Source organism: Xenopus laevis, chromosome 9_10S, assembly GCF_017654675.1.
Source record: "Xenopus laevis strain J_2021 chromosome 9_10S, Xenopus_laevis_v10.1, whole genome shotgun sequence".
Classification (NCBI taxonomy): Eukaryota; Metazoa; Chordata; class Amphibia; order Anura; family Pipidae; genus Xenopus; species Xenopus laevis.
In genome coordinates this window covers 115,072,464-115,090,687 of record NC_054388.1, presented here as the reverse complement: position 1 = coordinate 115,090,687, position 18,224 = coordinate 115,072,464, and the positions used below count along the sequence as shown (strand labels likewise).

The following is an 18,224-nucleotide window of genomic DNA, read 5'->3' as shown; positions in this document are numbered from 1 at the left end:
ATTCACGGAATTTCCCTCCCCGCCCTTAATTTGCATATGCAAATTAGGATTTGGATCGGCCGGGCAGAAGGATTCGGTTCTGTGTGTGTTTGTGTGCGTGTGTGTGTCTGTCTGTGTGTCTGTGTGTGTGTGTGTCTGTGTGTGTCTGTGTGTGTGTTTGTGTCTGTGTGTCTGTGTGTGTCTGTGTGTCTGTGTGTGTGTGTGTGTGTCTGTGTGTGTCTGTGTGTGTGTGTGTGTGTCTGTGTGTCTGTGTGTGTGTGTGTCTGTGTGTGTCTGTGTGTGTGTGTCTGTGTGTGTCTGTGTGTCTGTGTGTGTGTGTGTGTGTGTGTGTGTCTGTGTGTGTGTGTGTCTGTGTGTGTGTGTGTGTGTGTTTGTGTCTGTGTGTGTGTGTGTCTGTGTGTGTGTCTGTGTGTGTGGGGGGGGGGGGCTCAGCACAGAACCACGAAGTAGATGAGTTAAGCCGAGAGAGAAACCAGGAAAGTACTGATCTCAGCTTTGTGCAAGTGGTAACAACAATATTTTCCCTCACTTGCACTTTATCTGCCAAATTGCGGGTGACATAACATTGGATTGGTGTCTGTTTGAATTGCAGGGGGTGAAACACATAATATAGAGCGAGTGACAGAAAAAGCAGGAGAAGGAAGATTTTGGCACAAACACAATTCTTATCTTTTCCCACTGGCCATTCACACTGATACCAATTCAAAGGCAGTTTTTGACCACATACCATGTGCCATTACCCGTGCCATTACCCTAAGCTTGTTTGGATATTCTCATCTGAAAAGCAAAGAGGAGACATTTTGCATAAAATATAAAAACGTACCAGTACATTATACTCATTTAGATATATAAGAATTGTGCTTAAAAAAGTAGTGTTTCAGGCTGATTTATTGAATATTTCTGCAAAAACCCCTAATAATCCCTCCCTTCTCTTCCACTTGCTGCTCCCTGAATTCCCAGGCTGTGCACTCAGCTCACTGCACTGTAGGACAGGAACCAATCAGCAGCTAGCAGGACCTGATAGGGAACTGAAGCCTGTCTGTGCTTGTGTGACTGCAGGGCTGTGATTGGCTGTCCCCCTCCTACTGTGCTTCTGCCAGGGACACGCCCACCCCTCATTTGAAACACAGACAGGGACCAGAGAACATTTAGAAGGAGCTCCAATAAAGGGGCTATTGCAAAGGAACCCTATGTGTAAGTCATTCATTTTCTATTTGGATATAGAATGACTTTAAACATCCAACAAACTATAAACTGGAGTTTCTGTGCATCTTTGGTTGCTCGGTTATGTTCTCATGTGGGTCATAAATACAGAGGCTCCGCAGAATAGAATATAGATTTAATAAGACACTTAATATTAATTTATTAGGCAATAAAGTTAAATGATACATTTCCAATAACATGTTTGGCAAAGAGACTTTTAAAGTTCAAAATCCCTTCAACGTAATGCTATATTGAGTAATTAAAGGACAAGTTCGCCTTTCTTTAGGCATTTTTGACCCAACTGTATTTTGATATGCGCGTTGTTCCAAAAATATCAGCTTGGCCAACTAAGGTCTGTTAGTTTGGGTATGAAAAGGTCCAATAGGAAATCGGATTGGATGATGTGCAATAAAGCAACAGGCACAGTAGACCAAGTAGCTCTGGTCACGAAGGATTTACAACTCTGGATTGTTATGGTCACGTAACTACTTGGTGTCTGCTTTAATGATACACTACCTCTTTTATATGCCCATTCCTATGTAACCTACGTTCTGTACCTTTATTTAGTATTATTATGAAATCATACACTGTACCTAATCTCCTATATGTAATATGCTTTGAAATCAACCTAAACCGCCAATTCCATCACCAGGTTGGCCAAGGAACCCCAAATGTCATTTTGGCCAGTTTTTACCTATGGAAATGAACTAGATAGAAGCTCAGTTGGAAAGACGCAGAGCAATAGTCATCCAGTTGGGCTGGAAATTGCTACACTATCAGGCCAAGTCAATACTTTTCTTAAAGGAGAAGGAAGGCTACTGATGCAGTTTGTTGCTATAGATTAGTCACAATAATGCAAGCTATAACACTATATTTATTCTACAGAATGCTTTACCATACTTGAGTAAACAGCTCTAGAAGCTCTCTCTGTTTGTTTAGGATAGCAGCTGCCATATTGGCTTGGTGTGACATCACTTCCTGCCTGAGTCTCTCCCTGCTCACTCATAGCTCTGAGCTCAGATTACAGCAGGGAGGGGAGGAGGGAGGGAGAGAGGAGCAAACTGAGCATGCTCAAGCCCTAGCCCTGGAGGTTTAAGCTGAAGGCAGGAAGTCTGATACAGAAGCCCATGAGTACACAATAGAAGGAAAGAAATGTGCTGTTTCTATTGACAGAGGACTCAGAGCAGCATTACTTTGAAGGTTTACTGGTGTATTTATATAGACCTTTCTAATAAAGCTTACTTAATTTTAGCCTTTCCTTCTCCTTTAATGTCTGCAGAGAAACAGTTCTCACTTTCAAAACATCGGCACATTTAATGTAACACGACTGGGGACAAATAACCGGGGATGGAATAGCCAACAGGTCACACAGCCAGTCCTGTATAAACAGCAGCTCCTGCTCATAGTAACCCAACAAATCCGGCACATGTTTTCATAAGAACTTCAAGCGGCGTCTCTTCCGCTGTTCCTGAACCCCAACTTCCAACAACCCTCGAGGCTGTAAATTGAAGGCCATTACATGGGTTTGAAATTCTTTCCCCCACATATTTCTTTTACTTACACTTGGGATTATCTTATTAGTAATTGGGAATAACGAGAGCGCATTTGTAATATTAGGTTTAACGGTTAGTTTACATTAGCCGCAAATGCCTACATTCCGAGGATATAAAGAGATCTCCAACCTGCAATGTTCCAAGAAATACTGAGCACCCACAATTCTCTTTAATGCTGTTAGAGGCTGCAGGGAGTTACGGTATAGTTTAAATACAGTGAGAGGACTGCGGGCTAAACATTTCTGAATCCTGTAACCAATAAGAAAGCTGGAGGCCAACAGTTGACATAATGGAGCCTCATCTAATAAATATTCTGCTTCCTTTATCCCGAGCTCTCAGCCATGTATGAGACGGAGCAATGTCTCCTGATTATCAGAGGGCACCCAGGGTTTCTAGAACATAAAGATGACAGACATCGTATCAAAGGCTATTGTGATACTAAACTCTATAGTTAGTATAGATATGGGTATATATCATTTATGTGACAGTAGGGAGGGGTGTGTGTATGGGGCTGGGTTTTACTTTGGAGGGGTTGGACTTGATGGACTTTAGGTGGCCATAGACGTAACAATTACGATCTTTCTTGGAAAAGATGTTTCCAAGAAAGATCATTCGTTTCAATACACACGTGTAGAGCTGAATCGTCAGATATACAGGTAGATATACGGGAAGAAACAATAGAATTCTACCTGTATCTGACCATTCAGCACTAACAATGGCCGATGTTTGGTTCCCTTCAAAGGCACCCGATCAAAATTTTCCGTCCAGCCTGATCGACGAGCCGACCGATATCCAAGTCTTCTGCCGATATCGGTCGGCTCTTTTTCCACCATACACGCAACGAATATCGGACGAGAATTCGCTTCGTACGATATTATCTGTGTGTCTATGGCCACCTTTAGTCTTTTTTCAACCCAATTTAACTATGTAACTATGAGGGGATACTTTCCGTATAAGATGTTGCAGTTATGACCTACGAAGTGGCCAGTTATTTACAGCATCGCAGCGTTGCCCCGACTTGTATTCAAATGGGAGACTCTTATGAATTTTCGATTCTTTGCACCTGTAGTCCCAGTACATATTCTCCTTCCATGGCAACAAAAGGGCCTCACTAGATTCATAAGAACCTCAACCAACTGGGACTGTGGAGGAAGAAATATCTAAAACATGTGCCACGTTTTGGATCTCTCTTTTCATTCTCCGGTATGTGTTCTGAGATGAAGAATCAGTTGCGAGTGTCTCGTGAAACATTTCCCACATACAGAACAAGAAAATGGCTTCTTCCCGGTGTGAGTTCTTCGGTGTACAATCAGGTGCGAGCGCTGTGTGAAACATTTGCCGCACTCGGAGCAAGTGAAGGGTTTCTCCCCCGTGTGGATCCTCTGATGTTCCACCACAATGGAGCGCCGCTTGAAACATTTGCCGCACTCAGAACAAGAGAATGGCTTCTCACCCGTGTGTGTCCGTCGGTGCAGGTTCAGCTCCGAGCGCTGTTTGAAGCATTTCCCACACTCGGGGCAAATGAATGGTTTCTCCCCCGTGTGGATTTTCTGATGGCGAATATATTCTGCATGGCGTTTAAAGTTTTTGCCACAAGTCGAGCAGGAGATTGTTTTTTCTTCTGTGTGAGTTATAAGATGGCTGACGAGATCCTTGTAACTAGCAAAGCGTGCGTGGCACACGGCGCAGCAGTACATGACTTGTAACACGGGTGTGCTCAGAGGAGGCGAATACGTGGCGTTACTCTTCAGCTTTTTACTGTATACATGGGGCGGTAGAGCGGATGCTCTTTGGTTGTTTAGGCCACACCCCATCACAGGAGTAGTTATTTTATTTCTCTGTATCTGATCTGCAAGGGGATTAATACTGCAAATTGATTGGCTTCCTCCTTCAAATGAAGTCACTTCCTTTTTAATACCGTTTATGTAACAATTAGCGGACAAGCTGTTCTTAAAGCTGTATCCCATAATAGGAGCAAATGTATTTGTCTTCTTTATCTGTTCTGTCGGGGGATTCACGCTGCAGCCCGAGTAGCTTCTGTCTTCCCTTGAAACCGGTTCCGCTTTTATAGCTCTTGAAATATAATTAACCGCAAATCCAGAATTCAGGCTGTGTCCCAAAGTAGAAGAGGGTGCATCCGTTGCTCGGATCTGGCCTGTAAGTGTTTTAGTACCGCAGTCTAACTGGCTTCGTTTTTTATTCAAAGCCGCATCCGGCTTAATAGTGTTTGATTTATAATCAGGTGACGTGCGGTTTGTCAGGCTGCATATTATGACAGGGTTAGAATGATCTCTTCCCCGGACCTGTTCTGGAACTGGCTCATTGCTGCAGTCTGGATGGCTTCCCCCTGATTCCATACCACTTTCTGTTGGGGGCTGTTTAAATGGAGAAAATACAGGGTTTATGGGATTTTTGTCTCCACAAACAACTGCTCCTTCAGCCACAATCTTGCTCGGTTTGTTTTTAGAAGACCGTTCAGAAACAGCGCCGGCATTATTCTCATCTGAAGCTGAATGTTCACTTTCTGTCGAAGATAAAAGCAAGAGAAGTCAGTTGATGGGAAACGTGCGCAATGCGAAAAATTGGAAAATATCAAATAAAGTTGTTAAACATGATTTGACTTCTGTGAAATCTCCCCCTTTGTCTAGTGCTGCTCAACATTCAATAGGTTGAGGTTGAAACATTCAATAAACAATAATAGAACTACCAGGGTGGGCCAGTCATAATGAAAGGAGCAAAGAGGCCTAGGCTCTTATATCAATCTAATATCAATCACTGTTTTTGGTAGAAATTGTATTTTACATGACAAATCATTTACTAGTAGGTGTAGTAAAGTAACAAACCCAACTGACCCAACAGTCACCCCGTGCATGCTGCTGATTCTGTGTCATTAAATTAATTGAGGCGCCTTCAAACTAATAGCAGTGTTCCAAATAAAAGCTTGTTCCAAATACAAGCAGTGTGAGGTTCAATTAGTGAGCTCATTCATTCTGTGAAAACAGTCAATTCCTTCCCTTATTTAAAGGAGAAGGAAAGGCTGGAGACACTTGGGGGTGCCAAACGTTAGGCACCCCCAAGTGATTGTAGCGACTTACCAAAAACCCAGGGCCGGTGCTCCTATCGGGAGAAATCTGCACCGGCCCCGGGTTATAGGAGCGAGCACCATGGAGAGATCTACTTCCGTCTTCGCACAGCTGCACATGCGCATTTAACTTTAACTTTAAAGTCGGCTTTTTCGTTCAAATGCGCATGCGTCAGTCCGGGGAAATGCGCAGCTGCACGAAGATGGAAGTAGATATCTCCGTGGTGCTCGCTCCTATAACCCGGGGCCGGTGCAGATTTCTCCTGATAGGAGCACCTGGGTTTTTGGTAAGTCGCTACAATCACTTGGGGGTGCCTAATGTTTGGCACCCCCAAGTGTCTCCAGAATTTCCTTCTCCTTTAAGGAAGAAAGGAGCAAATGTTGTGCTGCTGGTTATAGTGCATTTCTCTCTCAAATTCTCACTCAAATGGCTCCTTCCACACATTGTCAAGTATTCAAAAGTTTGGTGGGGGGGAACATAGAAAATGAGAGGCTGCTCAGCTAAAATGATCTCAAATGCTTTAAATGGCAACCAAAACCTGAAAGCCGTTGAAGAAAAGGGAAAATGGCCATTGGAATGTATAGAAAAGTAGCCAAAATGGCAAAGACTCAGCCAATGATCAGCTCCAAGATGATGAAGGAGTAAAGTTACCTGTGATACTGTTATGATTAGAAGGCGACTATGTGAAGCCAAGCTATTGGCAAGAATCCCCTGCTTAGTCCCATTGTTGAAAAAAAGATGTGACGAAATCTTACAGTTTGCCAAAGAACACCCTGACTGGCCTAAGAGAAATGCCTCAACATTTTGTGGACTGATAAAAGCAAGATTGTTCTTTTTGGGTCTATGGGCCACAGGCAGTTTGTCAGATGACCCCCAAGCACTAAATTCAAGACACAGTACACTGAAGCCTCATGATTAATGATGGGGATGTTTCTCAAACTATGGTGTTGGGCCTTTTTATCTCATACCAGAGAGGATCATGGTTTCAATACATCAAAACACTTGAAGAGGTCATGTTGCCTTATGCCAAAGAGGGAATGCCCTTGATATGAGCCCAAACACATCAGTAAACCAGCAACATCTTGGTTCCACACCAACAAGATTGATGTTATGGAGTGGCCCAATCCCCCAATCCAATAGAAAACTTGTGGGTGACATCAAAAATGCTGTTTCTGAGGCGAAGCAAGAAATGTAGAAGAATTGTGGAATGTAACAGATGCCAGAAGTTGGTGGAGTCCATAGAACTCAGTTGTGCAGCACAGAAACACTGCGTATACAACTAAATATTAGTTCCCTCGTTCCAAGGAAAACAACAGCTTGAAACATGTTTCACTTGATACAGTCAATGAGTTGGGAAAGAAGAATGCAAAGACTGTTACCTAATATTCCTTTTTCTTCACTTTCTGTAAAGGAATAAAACAAATGTGATACATTTTTTCATCATGTTTTGATTTGGAATATAATGTGCAGTGTTCCCAATGCATTTGTGTGGAAATAAAAGCTATTATAAGGATTTTCAGCTTTATTCGCTTTTTTAAACACACTGCTATTATTCTGAACACAACTGTATAGTGAGCACCTGTATTGCCTTCACCTAAAGGCGGCCATACACGGGCAGATAAAGCTGCCGATATCAGTCGTTTGGACCAATTTGACAGTTTATCTGCCCGTGTATGGGGGCTTCCGACGGGTCTTCCCGATCGATATCTGACCACGATATCGATCAGGAAGGTTTGATTTTTAACCAATCGACCCGTCGGAGCCCCTTGGCGCATCGTAATTCAATCATTCGGCCATACGGCCGAACGTTCGAATTACCCCCGATATAGCCATGCCAAACGAGCGGATCTTTGAGTCTATGGCCAGCTTAAGTCCCCATTTATTTTGGCACAATTTTCTTTGGAACTTGCACTGGAGGGAGTGTAAATACAGACACTGCAGACTGGCTGGTAGATAATGACCGATAACTGTAGGTAAGAAATATTGATTGGAAAATAACTTTCTTTCTTTAGGTGAAACTGGTCTGTTAGCCAAGTATTATTAAATGTCAAATTTTACTAGATCAAATAAGTCTTTGTTAACCTGTAACCATTACTCACCCAGTGGGCTGAGCTGCTGGGGCTCCTCCTTCCCTCCTATCCCTTCCTCATAAAGGTCCTTGTTTCCTTTTATATAGTCCCACTCTTCCGAGGAAAAATAGATGGAAACATGATGAGTCCTTATGGCAACCTGTCACACACAATGTTCCAGTCATCCCCCAGCCAGAGAAAGGGATTATCACCCACTGTTACTAAACAATAAGGGGCCGCTGTACCCACCTCTCCAGTCAGCAGCTGGATGATGTTGGACATGAGTTCCAGGATCTTCTTGTCATTCTTGTTATTTTCCTTCTGTATGACGGAGCCAGGGGCATGCAGGGCCCCCCCATCATCTGACTTCTTCCTAGGGATGTAGTGCTAAATATTGAAAGGAAGAGAGAATGGTGTTTGAGCTGCAGAGAGACCCCCTTTGTACAGACAGACAGTCTCTTGTCAGTGTGCCAGTCACAGTGCCCCTCACCTCTCCAGTCAGCAGATAGATCATCTCCAGTGTCAGATTCAGGATTCTCTTGTTCCGCTCGTTTTTATCCTCCTTTCCCTTCATCCCTGTGTCACTCGCTTCCTCCCACATTCCCATTGGCTCCTCGTGGGAGGGACTGACCTGGAATATGTTTATGATTAATGGCGGCTGTGCCCAAAATGCGTCAAGCAATACTATGCAGTGTGTCTTTTAAACATGGATGAATAAAGATTTTGGATTTCAAAGTATTCAGGTGTGGGGAACTCCATCCTCTGTTGATCTAGAAGTGACACTGGAATTAAGCACTTACACATTTCTACAGTGGATTTTTCCCAGCAATATCCCCCAAAAGAATTACAGGGGCCCAGGTCCATAGGATCCCATTAAATCTCCCTGTCATGGACACGCTAGCGGCTACAACCCCTTCCCACCTCCAACAGCCGCAGGATGCGCAGGACAGGGATGCGCAAAATCTTAAGTCAATTGCAATGAATCGCCACTATTTCAGCAAGGTAAACTTGTATGAATGCGGGGAAAAGCTTAGCTATGTGCATAAAGGTTAGCACACATAGCCAAGCTGCAAAACTTCCCTCCCCTATACCAGCTCTATAGGATAAGAGGTTCTATACATAGAGCCAGACAGGGTTAAGAATATGCTAGTGGAGTTGTATGCTGATTAGAATACTAGCAAGAATGATACTGCAAGGTTTCTAAATTCACTAACTCTTCCCAACCCTTACTCCTGAATTTAGGGAATATCTAGAATCATACAGATCTTGAAATACAGGAATCCATATACTCCTTTCCCCCAGGCATAGCAGCAGGTTCTGTTGGACTGCCAATGGAATTCTATAAAAGGCACTCAAAGACCATGGTGCCACAGTTACTACAAATATATAACAAAGCCATAAGCTGCAACAATTGTTGAGGCAGCAATTGTTCTGCTCTCTAAACCGGAGAAAGACCCACCCAACTCTGCGAATCCTTCCACCCCACATCACTTCTAACTACAGATGTCAAAATATATGCTAAGATACTCCCCAAGAGGCTAGGCAAAGTAATAATGCAGATAGTCCACCCTGACCAAATACAGTTCATCCCAGCAAAAACATCAAACCTAAATAAGAGAAGGCTGTATCTTAACCTCTCCATCCAATAAGACAACCCAGGAAGTAATGCTGTTGCGGCCTTGGACATTGCCAAGGCATTTGACTCAGTGGAGTGGCCTTACCTGTGGCAGGTTATGGCCGCCTTTGCCATTGGCCCGAAATTCATAAAAATGGCCCAACTCCTCTACAAAAACCCCAAAGAAACCCTACGTTTTTAATTCCCTAAGCACCCCCAGCTTCCTGCTCACTAGAGGAACAATGCAGGGCTGCCCCCTTTCCCCCCTACTCTTTACTTGATCCTTTTGCCCAGGCAGTATGTGACCAGCCTCAGATTAGAGGCTATGAGTGGGGTGAACACATTGAGAAAATTCAGCTTTATTCTGACGATACCCTGCTATACCTAGAGGACAGGGGACGGTCGCTGCAAACACTAATTAAACTTACATAGGACTTTGGCTCATTGTCAGGCCTCAAGACCAGCACTACTAAGTCAGTGTTGTTCCTGGTTGACAAGCAACATGAGGGAGAACTGCTTGCAGACTGGCCCTTGCAAATTGTAAGCACGTTTACCTACCTGGGCATAAACATCACATTACCACTCCCCAGGCCTGGATTTGTGGAAAGGCCACCTAGGCCTGGGCCTAGGGCGGCAGGATTTTAGGGGGGCAGCATGTTGCCCAACCACACCCACATTGGTTCAAAAACTCTAGGGATGCGTTGGAGATACAATCATTTTTTAAATTTCCCCATTGATGATGAAAATTTGCACGAATAAAGGGGAGAGGACAGGGTCGACGAACGGCAGTGGGCCTAGGGGCGCCTTCTATGTAAATCCGGCCCTGCCACTCCCTCCTTTTCAGACATTGAATGTGGACATGTTGATCCAATGGACGCAAAACAAATTCAAACAATGGGAGTACCTTCCGGTTGGCCCAGCAGGGAGAATACAACGGATTAAAATGTTTATACTGCACACTATGGCACACACCTGTCCCTGTACCCAAAAAAGTATTCACTGGTGTGAACAGCCTCCTTGACAAGTTCATATAGGGTCCCTCAAGGCCATGGTTACAACTTTAATGAGACCTAGAGAAGGAGGTGGTATGGCTCTCTCAGATCTATACATATACTATTTAGCAGCTCACACATGTCCTACCAATGAGGCATCAGGAGCTGTCACCACCGCTCCACCAATTAAGGTGACTAGAAACCCGAGATACAATTTGGCCTGTCCTTCTGGTAATAAAAACTCCACAGTGTCCCGACACCATTGTAGATACACGGAAAGAAAATATCCATTCTATATAAGCAACTAAGCAAACCTCTGTATGTAGCCATTGAAATAAAGGCAAGAGAGGCATGGGAGGAGGAGCTGGTATGATCCCCCAATAAGGAATGGGACACCCCCAAGGTAGACTCGTATAGGCTCTGTTCTGTAAGCTGTTCCAGTTAAATCTACAATTGCACCAAAGGGTTTGTTCATGAGTGTTATACAGTGTGTATGTTGTTGTTACTGTGACAAAGAATGTTCAATAATGTAATAATATTGAGCAAAATAAATAAATAAAAAAACCCTTTACTGGACTTTTCTATAGAACAACTCTGGTCCCTGTGGTGAGTGATATAAAAAAAAGTGGTGGGTGAGTCCTACTACCCCTTGCTTAGACGCACAGGAGGATGCGGGTGACCAATCGCAGCTTTGCATTTAAATAGAAAAGGATCTGATGTAATTTACATATAGAAGAATTGTGCTTAAAAAAGTTGTGTTTCAGGCTGATTTATTGAATATTTCTGCAAAAACCCTAATAATCCCTCCCTTCTCTTCCACTTGCTGCTCCCTGAATTCCCAGGCTGTGCACTCAGCTCACTGCACTGTAGGACAGGAACCAATCAGCAGCTAGCAGGACCTGATAGGGAACTGAAGCCTGTCTGTGCTTGTGTGACTGCAGGGCTGTGATTGGCTGTCCCCTCCTACTGTGCTTCTGGCAGGGACACACCCACCCCTCATTTAAAACACAGACAGGGACCAGAGAACATCTATAGGGAGCTCCAATAAAGGGGCTATTTTTAAAGATAATATAAATTTTAGTAAAAGCAACACCATATATTACTTATAATTGCCTACAAAATTAGGGTTTTTTCATTTATCCTATATGTCTCCTTTAACATGTATTTATATACCGCCATGGTATTTTGCAGCACTGTCCAGCTTTCTGATTGGCTGGTATCCTCCAGTGCTACTTTTCCCTCATTTCTCTGGAGGTGACAATATACACGTCCCCTTGGGTGACTCTGGGCTCAGAGAGGGTTCAACTAATGGTATTTGGCTGACAGGGAGGAGCACTTACTATACCTACAGGGAGATGCCCTAAAACAGATGAAGAATAATGTCAGCGGAGACACAGAAGTCTTCTCCCAAACATGGGATCATTTATACACTGGAACTAGTGACATGGGATCATTTATACACTGGAACTAGTGACATGGGATCATTTATACACTGGAACTAGTGAGCTGCTGCAGAACCTCTTAGGAAGTACTGGGCTAAGCAGCCCCATTGCCTGTGTAGGAATGATACCATAATAATATGTTCTTTATATATATATAGATACACATTATCATAGCCATCATCAGAAGCAGCCTCCCTATCATATATCATATAAACTACTTCTGCTGAGAACTATTTCTATTATTTCATGGGCTGACAGAATATCAGGCCGGGGCAGGATTGGATGCCAGTGACACACACACGGTTACACACACACACGGTTACACATACACATACCTCCCAACATTTTGGAAGTAAAAAGAGGGACACAATTTTTTTTTCGCACGTAGCGCAGCGAATTTTTTCGGCCACACCCCTTTCTGTGGCCACACCCCCTAATTACCATGTTTGTTTACAAATTTTGGCAGGTTATGAAAGTTTGAAAATATTTCTCATTATCTAAACTGTTTTTTTGTGTCTCAAAATTGTTACAAAGTCTCTTATTTGCACCTGTTAGCTGTTCTGGGCTCTCTGCTAAAAGCCAATTAAGTGAGAAACTTTGTTTCTTTTTCTGGCTGTTCAGTGCAGAGAAAAGAGGGACTTTCCAGTACAAATGAGGGACTGCGGGTTGAGCTGTCAAAAGAGGGACAGTTGGGAGGTATGCACACACACGGTTACACACACACACACACACATGACATAAAGAGACAAGCAGGAGACACAGAGCATGTCTATAAACCCAATGGAAAGGATTCCATGCAGCCTCTGTCCCTTACTGACCTGCTCCTGCTGCCCACCTCTGACTTACAGGGGAATCAATTGCTCTGCTGCCTTCAGCTGTCCAGTTGGGGGCGGAGCAAGCTCATTCATTGGCTAAGAGTGGAGGGGGCAGAGCAAAGACAGAGCCCTGGAATCGGATGATTGGATTGTTGGGCAGAGGGGAGGAATAAAGGGAGTTAGGGAACGAGGGCAATTTCCTAGCTAATTTTATAAACGTAAACACAAAGAAATTGTAACTATAAATGGTAACGTTTCTGCACCCCCAGCATAGCTTGTAATCTGGATCAGTTCCCTAAATCAGTCACCCCCTCTCTCCTCCACTGTTGGGGTCTCCCTGCTCTCAGATTCAGCTGCTAAACTGTATTCCCTGCATTCCCAGACCTTGCGTTCCAAGCCTCTTAATTGCAAGAAGCAAAGAGCTTCCCAGTCTCTCCCTATGGACAAAGCCCGGCCGCTGGCAACCCTCATGTGACTTCCTGCAGCCACACACATACAGGGTACAAGCTGATGGCAGGGGATTGTGGGAGTTGTAGTTCAATACATAAAAAATACAGGCTTAGCCTGACGCGTTTCATGCACTTTATCAGTGATGGTAATGTGATACTATAGATGTTCCACTATATATACACCCAACAGTAATGTGATACTATAGATGTCCCACGTTATATACCCAACAGTAATGTGATACTATAGATGTCCCACGTTATATACCCAACAGTAATGTGATACTATAGATGTCCCATGTTATATACCCAACAGTAATGTGATACTATAGATGTCCCACGTTATATACCCAACAGTAATGTGATACTATAGATGTCCCATGTTATATACCCAACAGTAATGTGATACTATAGATGTCCCACGTTATATACCCAACAGTAATGTGATACTATAGATGTCCCATGTTATATACCCAACAGTAACGTGATACTATAGATGTCCCATGTTATATACCCAACAGTAATGTGATACTATAGATGTCCCATGTTATATACCCAACAGTAATGTGATACTATAGATGTCCCATGTTATATACCCAACAGTAATGTGATACTATAGATGTCCCATGTTATATACCCAACAGTAATGTGATACTATAGATGTCCCACGTTATATACCCAACAGTAATGTGATACTATAGATGTCCCACGTTATATACCCAACAGTAATGTGATACTATAGATGTCCCACGTTATATACCCAACAGTAATGTGATACTATAGATGTCCCACTATATATATATACCCAACAGTAATGTGATACTATAGATGTTCCACTATATATACACCCAACAGTAATGTGATACTATAGATGTCCCACATTATATACCCAACAGTAATGTGATATTATAGATGTCCCATGTTATACACCCAACAGTAATGTGATACTATAGATGTCCCACGTTATATACCCAACAGTAATGTGATACTATAGATGTCCCATGTTATATACCCAACAGTAATGTGATACTATAGATGTCCCATGTTATATACCCAACAGTAATGTGATACTATAGATGTCCCACGTTATATACCCAACAGTAATGTGATACTATAGATGTCCCACGTTATATACCCAACAGTAATGTGATACTATAGATGTCCCACGTTATATACCCAACAGTAATGTGATACTATAGATGTCCCACGTTATATCCCCACCAGTAATGTGATACTATAGATGTCCACTATATATATATACCCAACAGTAATGTGATACTATAGATGTTCCACTATATATACACCCAACAGTAATGTGATACTATAGATGTCCCACATTATATACCCAACAGTAATGTGATATTATAGATGTCCCATGTTATACACCCAACAGTAATGTGATACTATAGATGTCCCACGTTATATACCCAACAGTAATGTGATACTATAGATGTCCCATGTTATATACCCAACAGTAATGTGATACTATAGATGTCCCACGTTATATACCCAACAGTAATGTGATACTATAGATGTCCCACGTTATATACCCAACAGTAATGTGATACTATAGATGTCCCCACGTTATATACCCAACAGTAATGTGATACTATAGATGTCCCATGTTATATACCCAACAGTAATGTGATACTATAGATGTCCCATGTTATATACCCAACAGTAATGTGATACTACTAGATGTCCCACGTTATATACCAAACGTAATGTGATACTATAAGATGTCCCACGTTATATACCCAACCAGTAATGTGATACTATAGATGTCCCACGTTATATACCCAACAGATAATGTGATACTATAGATGTCCACTTATATACGCCAACAGTAATGTGATACTATAGATGTCCCCACTATATATATATACCCAACAGTAATGTGATACTATAGATGTTCCACTATATATACACCCAACAGTAATGTGATACTATAGATGTCCCACATTATATACCCAACAGTAATGTGATATTATAGATGTCCCATGTTATACACCCAACAGTAATGTGATACTATAGATGTCCCATGTTATATACCCAACAGTAATGTGATACTATAGATGTCCCATGTTATATACCCAACAGTAATGTGATACTATAGATGTCCCACGTTATATACCCAACAGTAATGTGATACTATAGATGTCCCACGTTATATACCCAACAGTAATGTGATACTATAGATGTCCCATGTTATATACCCAACAGAACTTCACTGTGTCCTAGCTCAGCACAATCATATGGACAACATTGTTACTTATCTATAAGAAATAAGTCTAAACCAACTGGACTTTCATTCCACCCTCATCCGAGCAGCTTCTTACAGTAAAATGAGTGGTATGGGATTTCCCTAAAGGAGACTTATGGTACAAGTCTAGGCAATGATGAATAATATATGTGCCAGCTTTCACTCTGGGCTTAAATGAGCATTAACTGTAAAAATAACCCCAGTTTTGGGCCCACTATTGATGTGCTACAGTCCCTGTCTGTGTTTCAAATGAGGGGTGGGCATGTCCCTGCCAGAAGCACAGTAGGAGGGGACAGCCAATCACAGCCCTGCAGTCACACAAGCACAGACAGGCTTCAGTTCCCTATCAGGTCCTGCTAGCTGCTGATTGGTTCCTGTCCTACAGTGCAGTGAGCTGAGTGCACAGCCTGGGAATTCAGGGAGCAGCAAGTGGAAGAGAAGGGAGGGATTATTAGGGTTTTTGCAGAAATATTCAATAAATCAGCCTGAAACACTACTTTTTTAAGCACAATTCTTCTATATCTAAATGAGTATAATGCTCTGGTACATTCTTATTTTTTACACAAAATGTTTCCTTTAATTAAAAACCAATAAAGGATTGTTTTTAATGAAATTGGCCCGGCTGGTGCTCTGTGCAATGGATGTTGCTGTATTTTGGCAGATAGCATTGAGCAGGATCAACCTTTTATCATAAAGATAAAGTAGTTTTAAGACTAAGCCTTCCTCTCATCTTTTCATCTAAATGTGTATTTCAAGAAAGCAAGGGCACAGCATTACAAAGACAACATATATATATTAACAAACTTACCCATGGGGTATCATTTGCTGCAAACTCATGTTCCTCTCCTGGCCATCCCCAGGCAGCTGTGTCCTTGCAGCCCTGGCCAATCAGCCATTGGATCTTCATAGGGCACACTGCAGAATACTGATTAAATATGCCTCCTTCTGTTTTGCAACCAGTGCCAGACCAACAGCGCCGGATTTCTTCTCTGGCCGCCCCTAGGCCGCGCGGCGCGGCTGGTGTAGTTGAACGGGGACGCGAACGTCCCCATAATGCGGCTGGGCGGCATGCCGTCCCTATTTTTTGTCGCCCTAGGCCCGGGCCTATGCGGCCTTGCCGCATATCCGGGCCTGCAGACCAAAAGGTAGGGGCACCCAAGGCAATCATTGACCTCAAAGTGCCTCCCTCTCTCCCTCATCATATAACCAACATCAGAGAAAGTCCCTCTTCCTCCCCAGCCAACTCACACCACCACTGGTGTCTCGCTGCTCTTATAGTCAAAGTTAAAGTTGGGATAGAACTAGGGGGTGGCAGGCAGAAGAACTATGTGACTAGGGGCTAAGGGTTGCCACCTGGCCGGTAAAAATGATGGTTGATCCCAATGTTATGAATAAATATATAGGAATGCCGGTATTTTTTTCCAGAAAAGGTGGCAACATTTCTAGTGGCCCACACTGTTTCACTCTAAGCACATTTCTCTTCTGCCTAATCCTAACTCCAGTCCCATGTGGAACTACCAATGCCAAGGAAAAATAGACCCCACTGTGCTAGATCTCATGCAGCAGCAGAAGAGGGCTACATATGTTATATACTTGTAGGGGACCAGAGAAATCCTTCCCCTGTTTTTCTGTCTGTGACATCATCCAGCCCAATTACAGGCAGGAGAGCCATCCGATTGGCTGGGCACCCCAGTGTATCCTTGTGAGAGAGGGTGTGCCTGACTTTGAGCCTGTGGGAATACAGAAAGAGCCCATCCTGTCCCTGCCAAGCTGCTAGAGACTCAGAAGGAGAAAGGTGCCATTGTGAGATTGATCCTGCTGCAGAGCTGCCTGTAATCTCAAGTGTGACTGCCTCTGAGAGCACCCCGGTGAGTGAGCCACCCACTGGCACGGATACAAGCATGGGGCCCCAATTTGAGGACAGGTCTTGTGTATGTACCTGCGACGTGAAAGCTAAGGTCCAAAGGGAGAGGTACTTTTGGTACCTGGACTATAAGAGCTCTGGGGAAGAGACATTTCAATTGAACTGAACTGTGCGGTTATTAACCCTTTCCAGAGGATTGGGACTTTGATAATAAAAAAGACTGTGTTGGAGAATGTGTCCCCAGTGCAGGAGTGTATTATGTATTAGATAACAATAGATGTAAATTCCAGTTCCCAGTACTTATCATACACAAAAGGGACTCAGGGACCTTGGATTGCCAAGGGTTATTTGAGATTTAAAGAGACCGTAACAAATTAGGGTTACATACTTAACTCCAAACATAGGAATCCTTTCAATGCTTTATTTTCATATTCCAATTTCTACACTTGGCAGCTCAGCCAATCATCAGCTGGCAGATCCTGTGTTCCAAGCCTCTTCTTCAGCGACGTTTCACCTACTTCCAGTTCCTGTGTTCCAAGTCTCTAGACTCAGGGCACAGATGAGAATTCTCACATTGCAGATACTGCCCTTTCCCTCTCACATAATCCCTTCAGAGGATGTTTACGCTTTGTTTAGAGTGGGAAAGTTTTCTCTAGTCCCTAACACGTTGGTTTGTCTCCGCCCAATCAGCTCTTGGCAAGTCCCGCCTCTCGTGTAGAGTTACAGAAGCAGAGCAGCGAGGGAAACCGGTGAGTGAGGGAGCGGCCTGGGAATTCTCCCGGTTTATTCACCCCCCCCTCCCCTCCCCCGTGCTGTGTCAGCCTGTTCCCTTCATTGTTCCCTTCATTTAACTCTACTGTCCCTGTAACCCCCCCCATC

At 43.3% G+C, this 18,224-nt stretch overlaps 2 protein-coding genes and 1 long non-coding RNA gene across 4 annotated transcripts in view; 1 reads left to right on the top strand and 2 right to left on the bottom strand.

The window, feature by feature from the left end:
* Positions 1 to 3,594: 3,594 nt before the first annotated feature.
* The window catches only part of LOC108704280 (oocyte zinc finger protein XlCOF7.1-like), a 137,184-nt gene continuing 122,554 nt past the window's right edge, over positions 3,595 to 18,224 (bottom strand). The window contains exon 3 of the mRNA XM_041579050.1: positions 3,595 to 5,280. Within this exon, the coding sequence (XP_041434984.1) occupies positions 3,950 to 5,280 (1,331 nt within the window). The 3' untranslated portion in view covers positions 3,595 to 3,949. The remainder of the gene's footprint in view (positions 5,281 to 18,224) is intronic.
* On the bottom strand, positions 8,236 to 12,873 carry znf287.S. The gene is made up of 3 exons (XR_001933559.2): positions 12,776 to 12,873; positions 8,399 to 8,539; positions 8,236 to 8,295 (listed from the first exon to the last, which is right to left on the bottom strand). It is a non-coding gene; the product is annotated as a zinc finger protein 287 S homeolog (long non-coding RNA).
* XB5772961.L (Gastrula zinc finger protein XlCGF53.1 L homeolog) overlaps positions 17,884 to 18,224 on the top strand; it is a 579,535-nt gene continuing 579,194 nt past the window's right edge. For both annotated transcript variants that reach the window (XM_041579017.1, XM_041579019.1), the window contains exon 1: positions 17,884 to 18,094. The gene's annotated coding sequence lies outside the window, so the exon portion shown is untranslated. The remainder of the gene's footprint in view (positions 18,095 to 18,224) is intronic.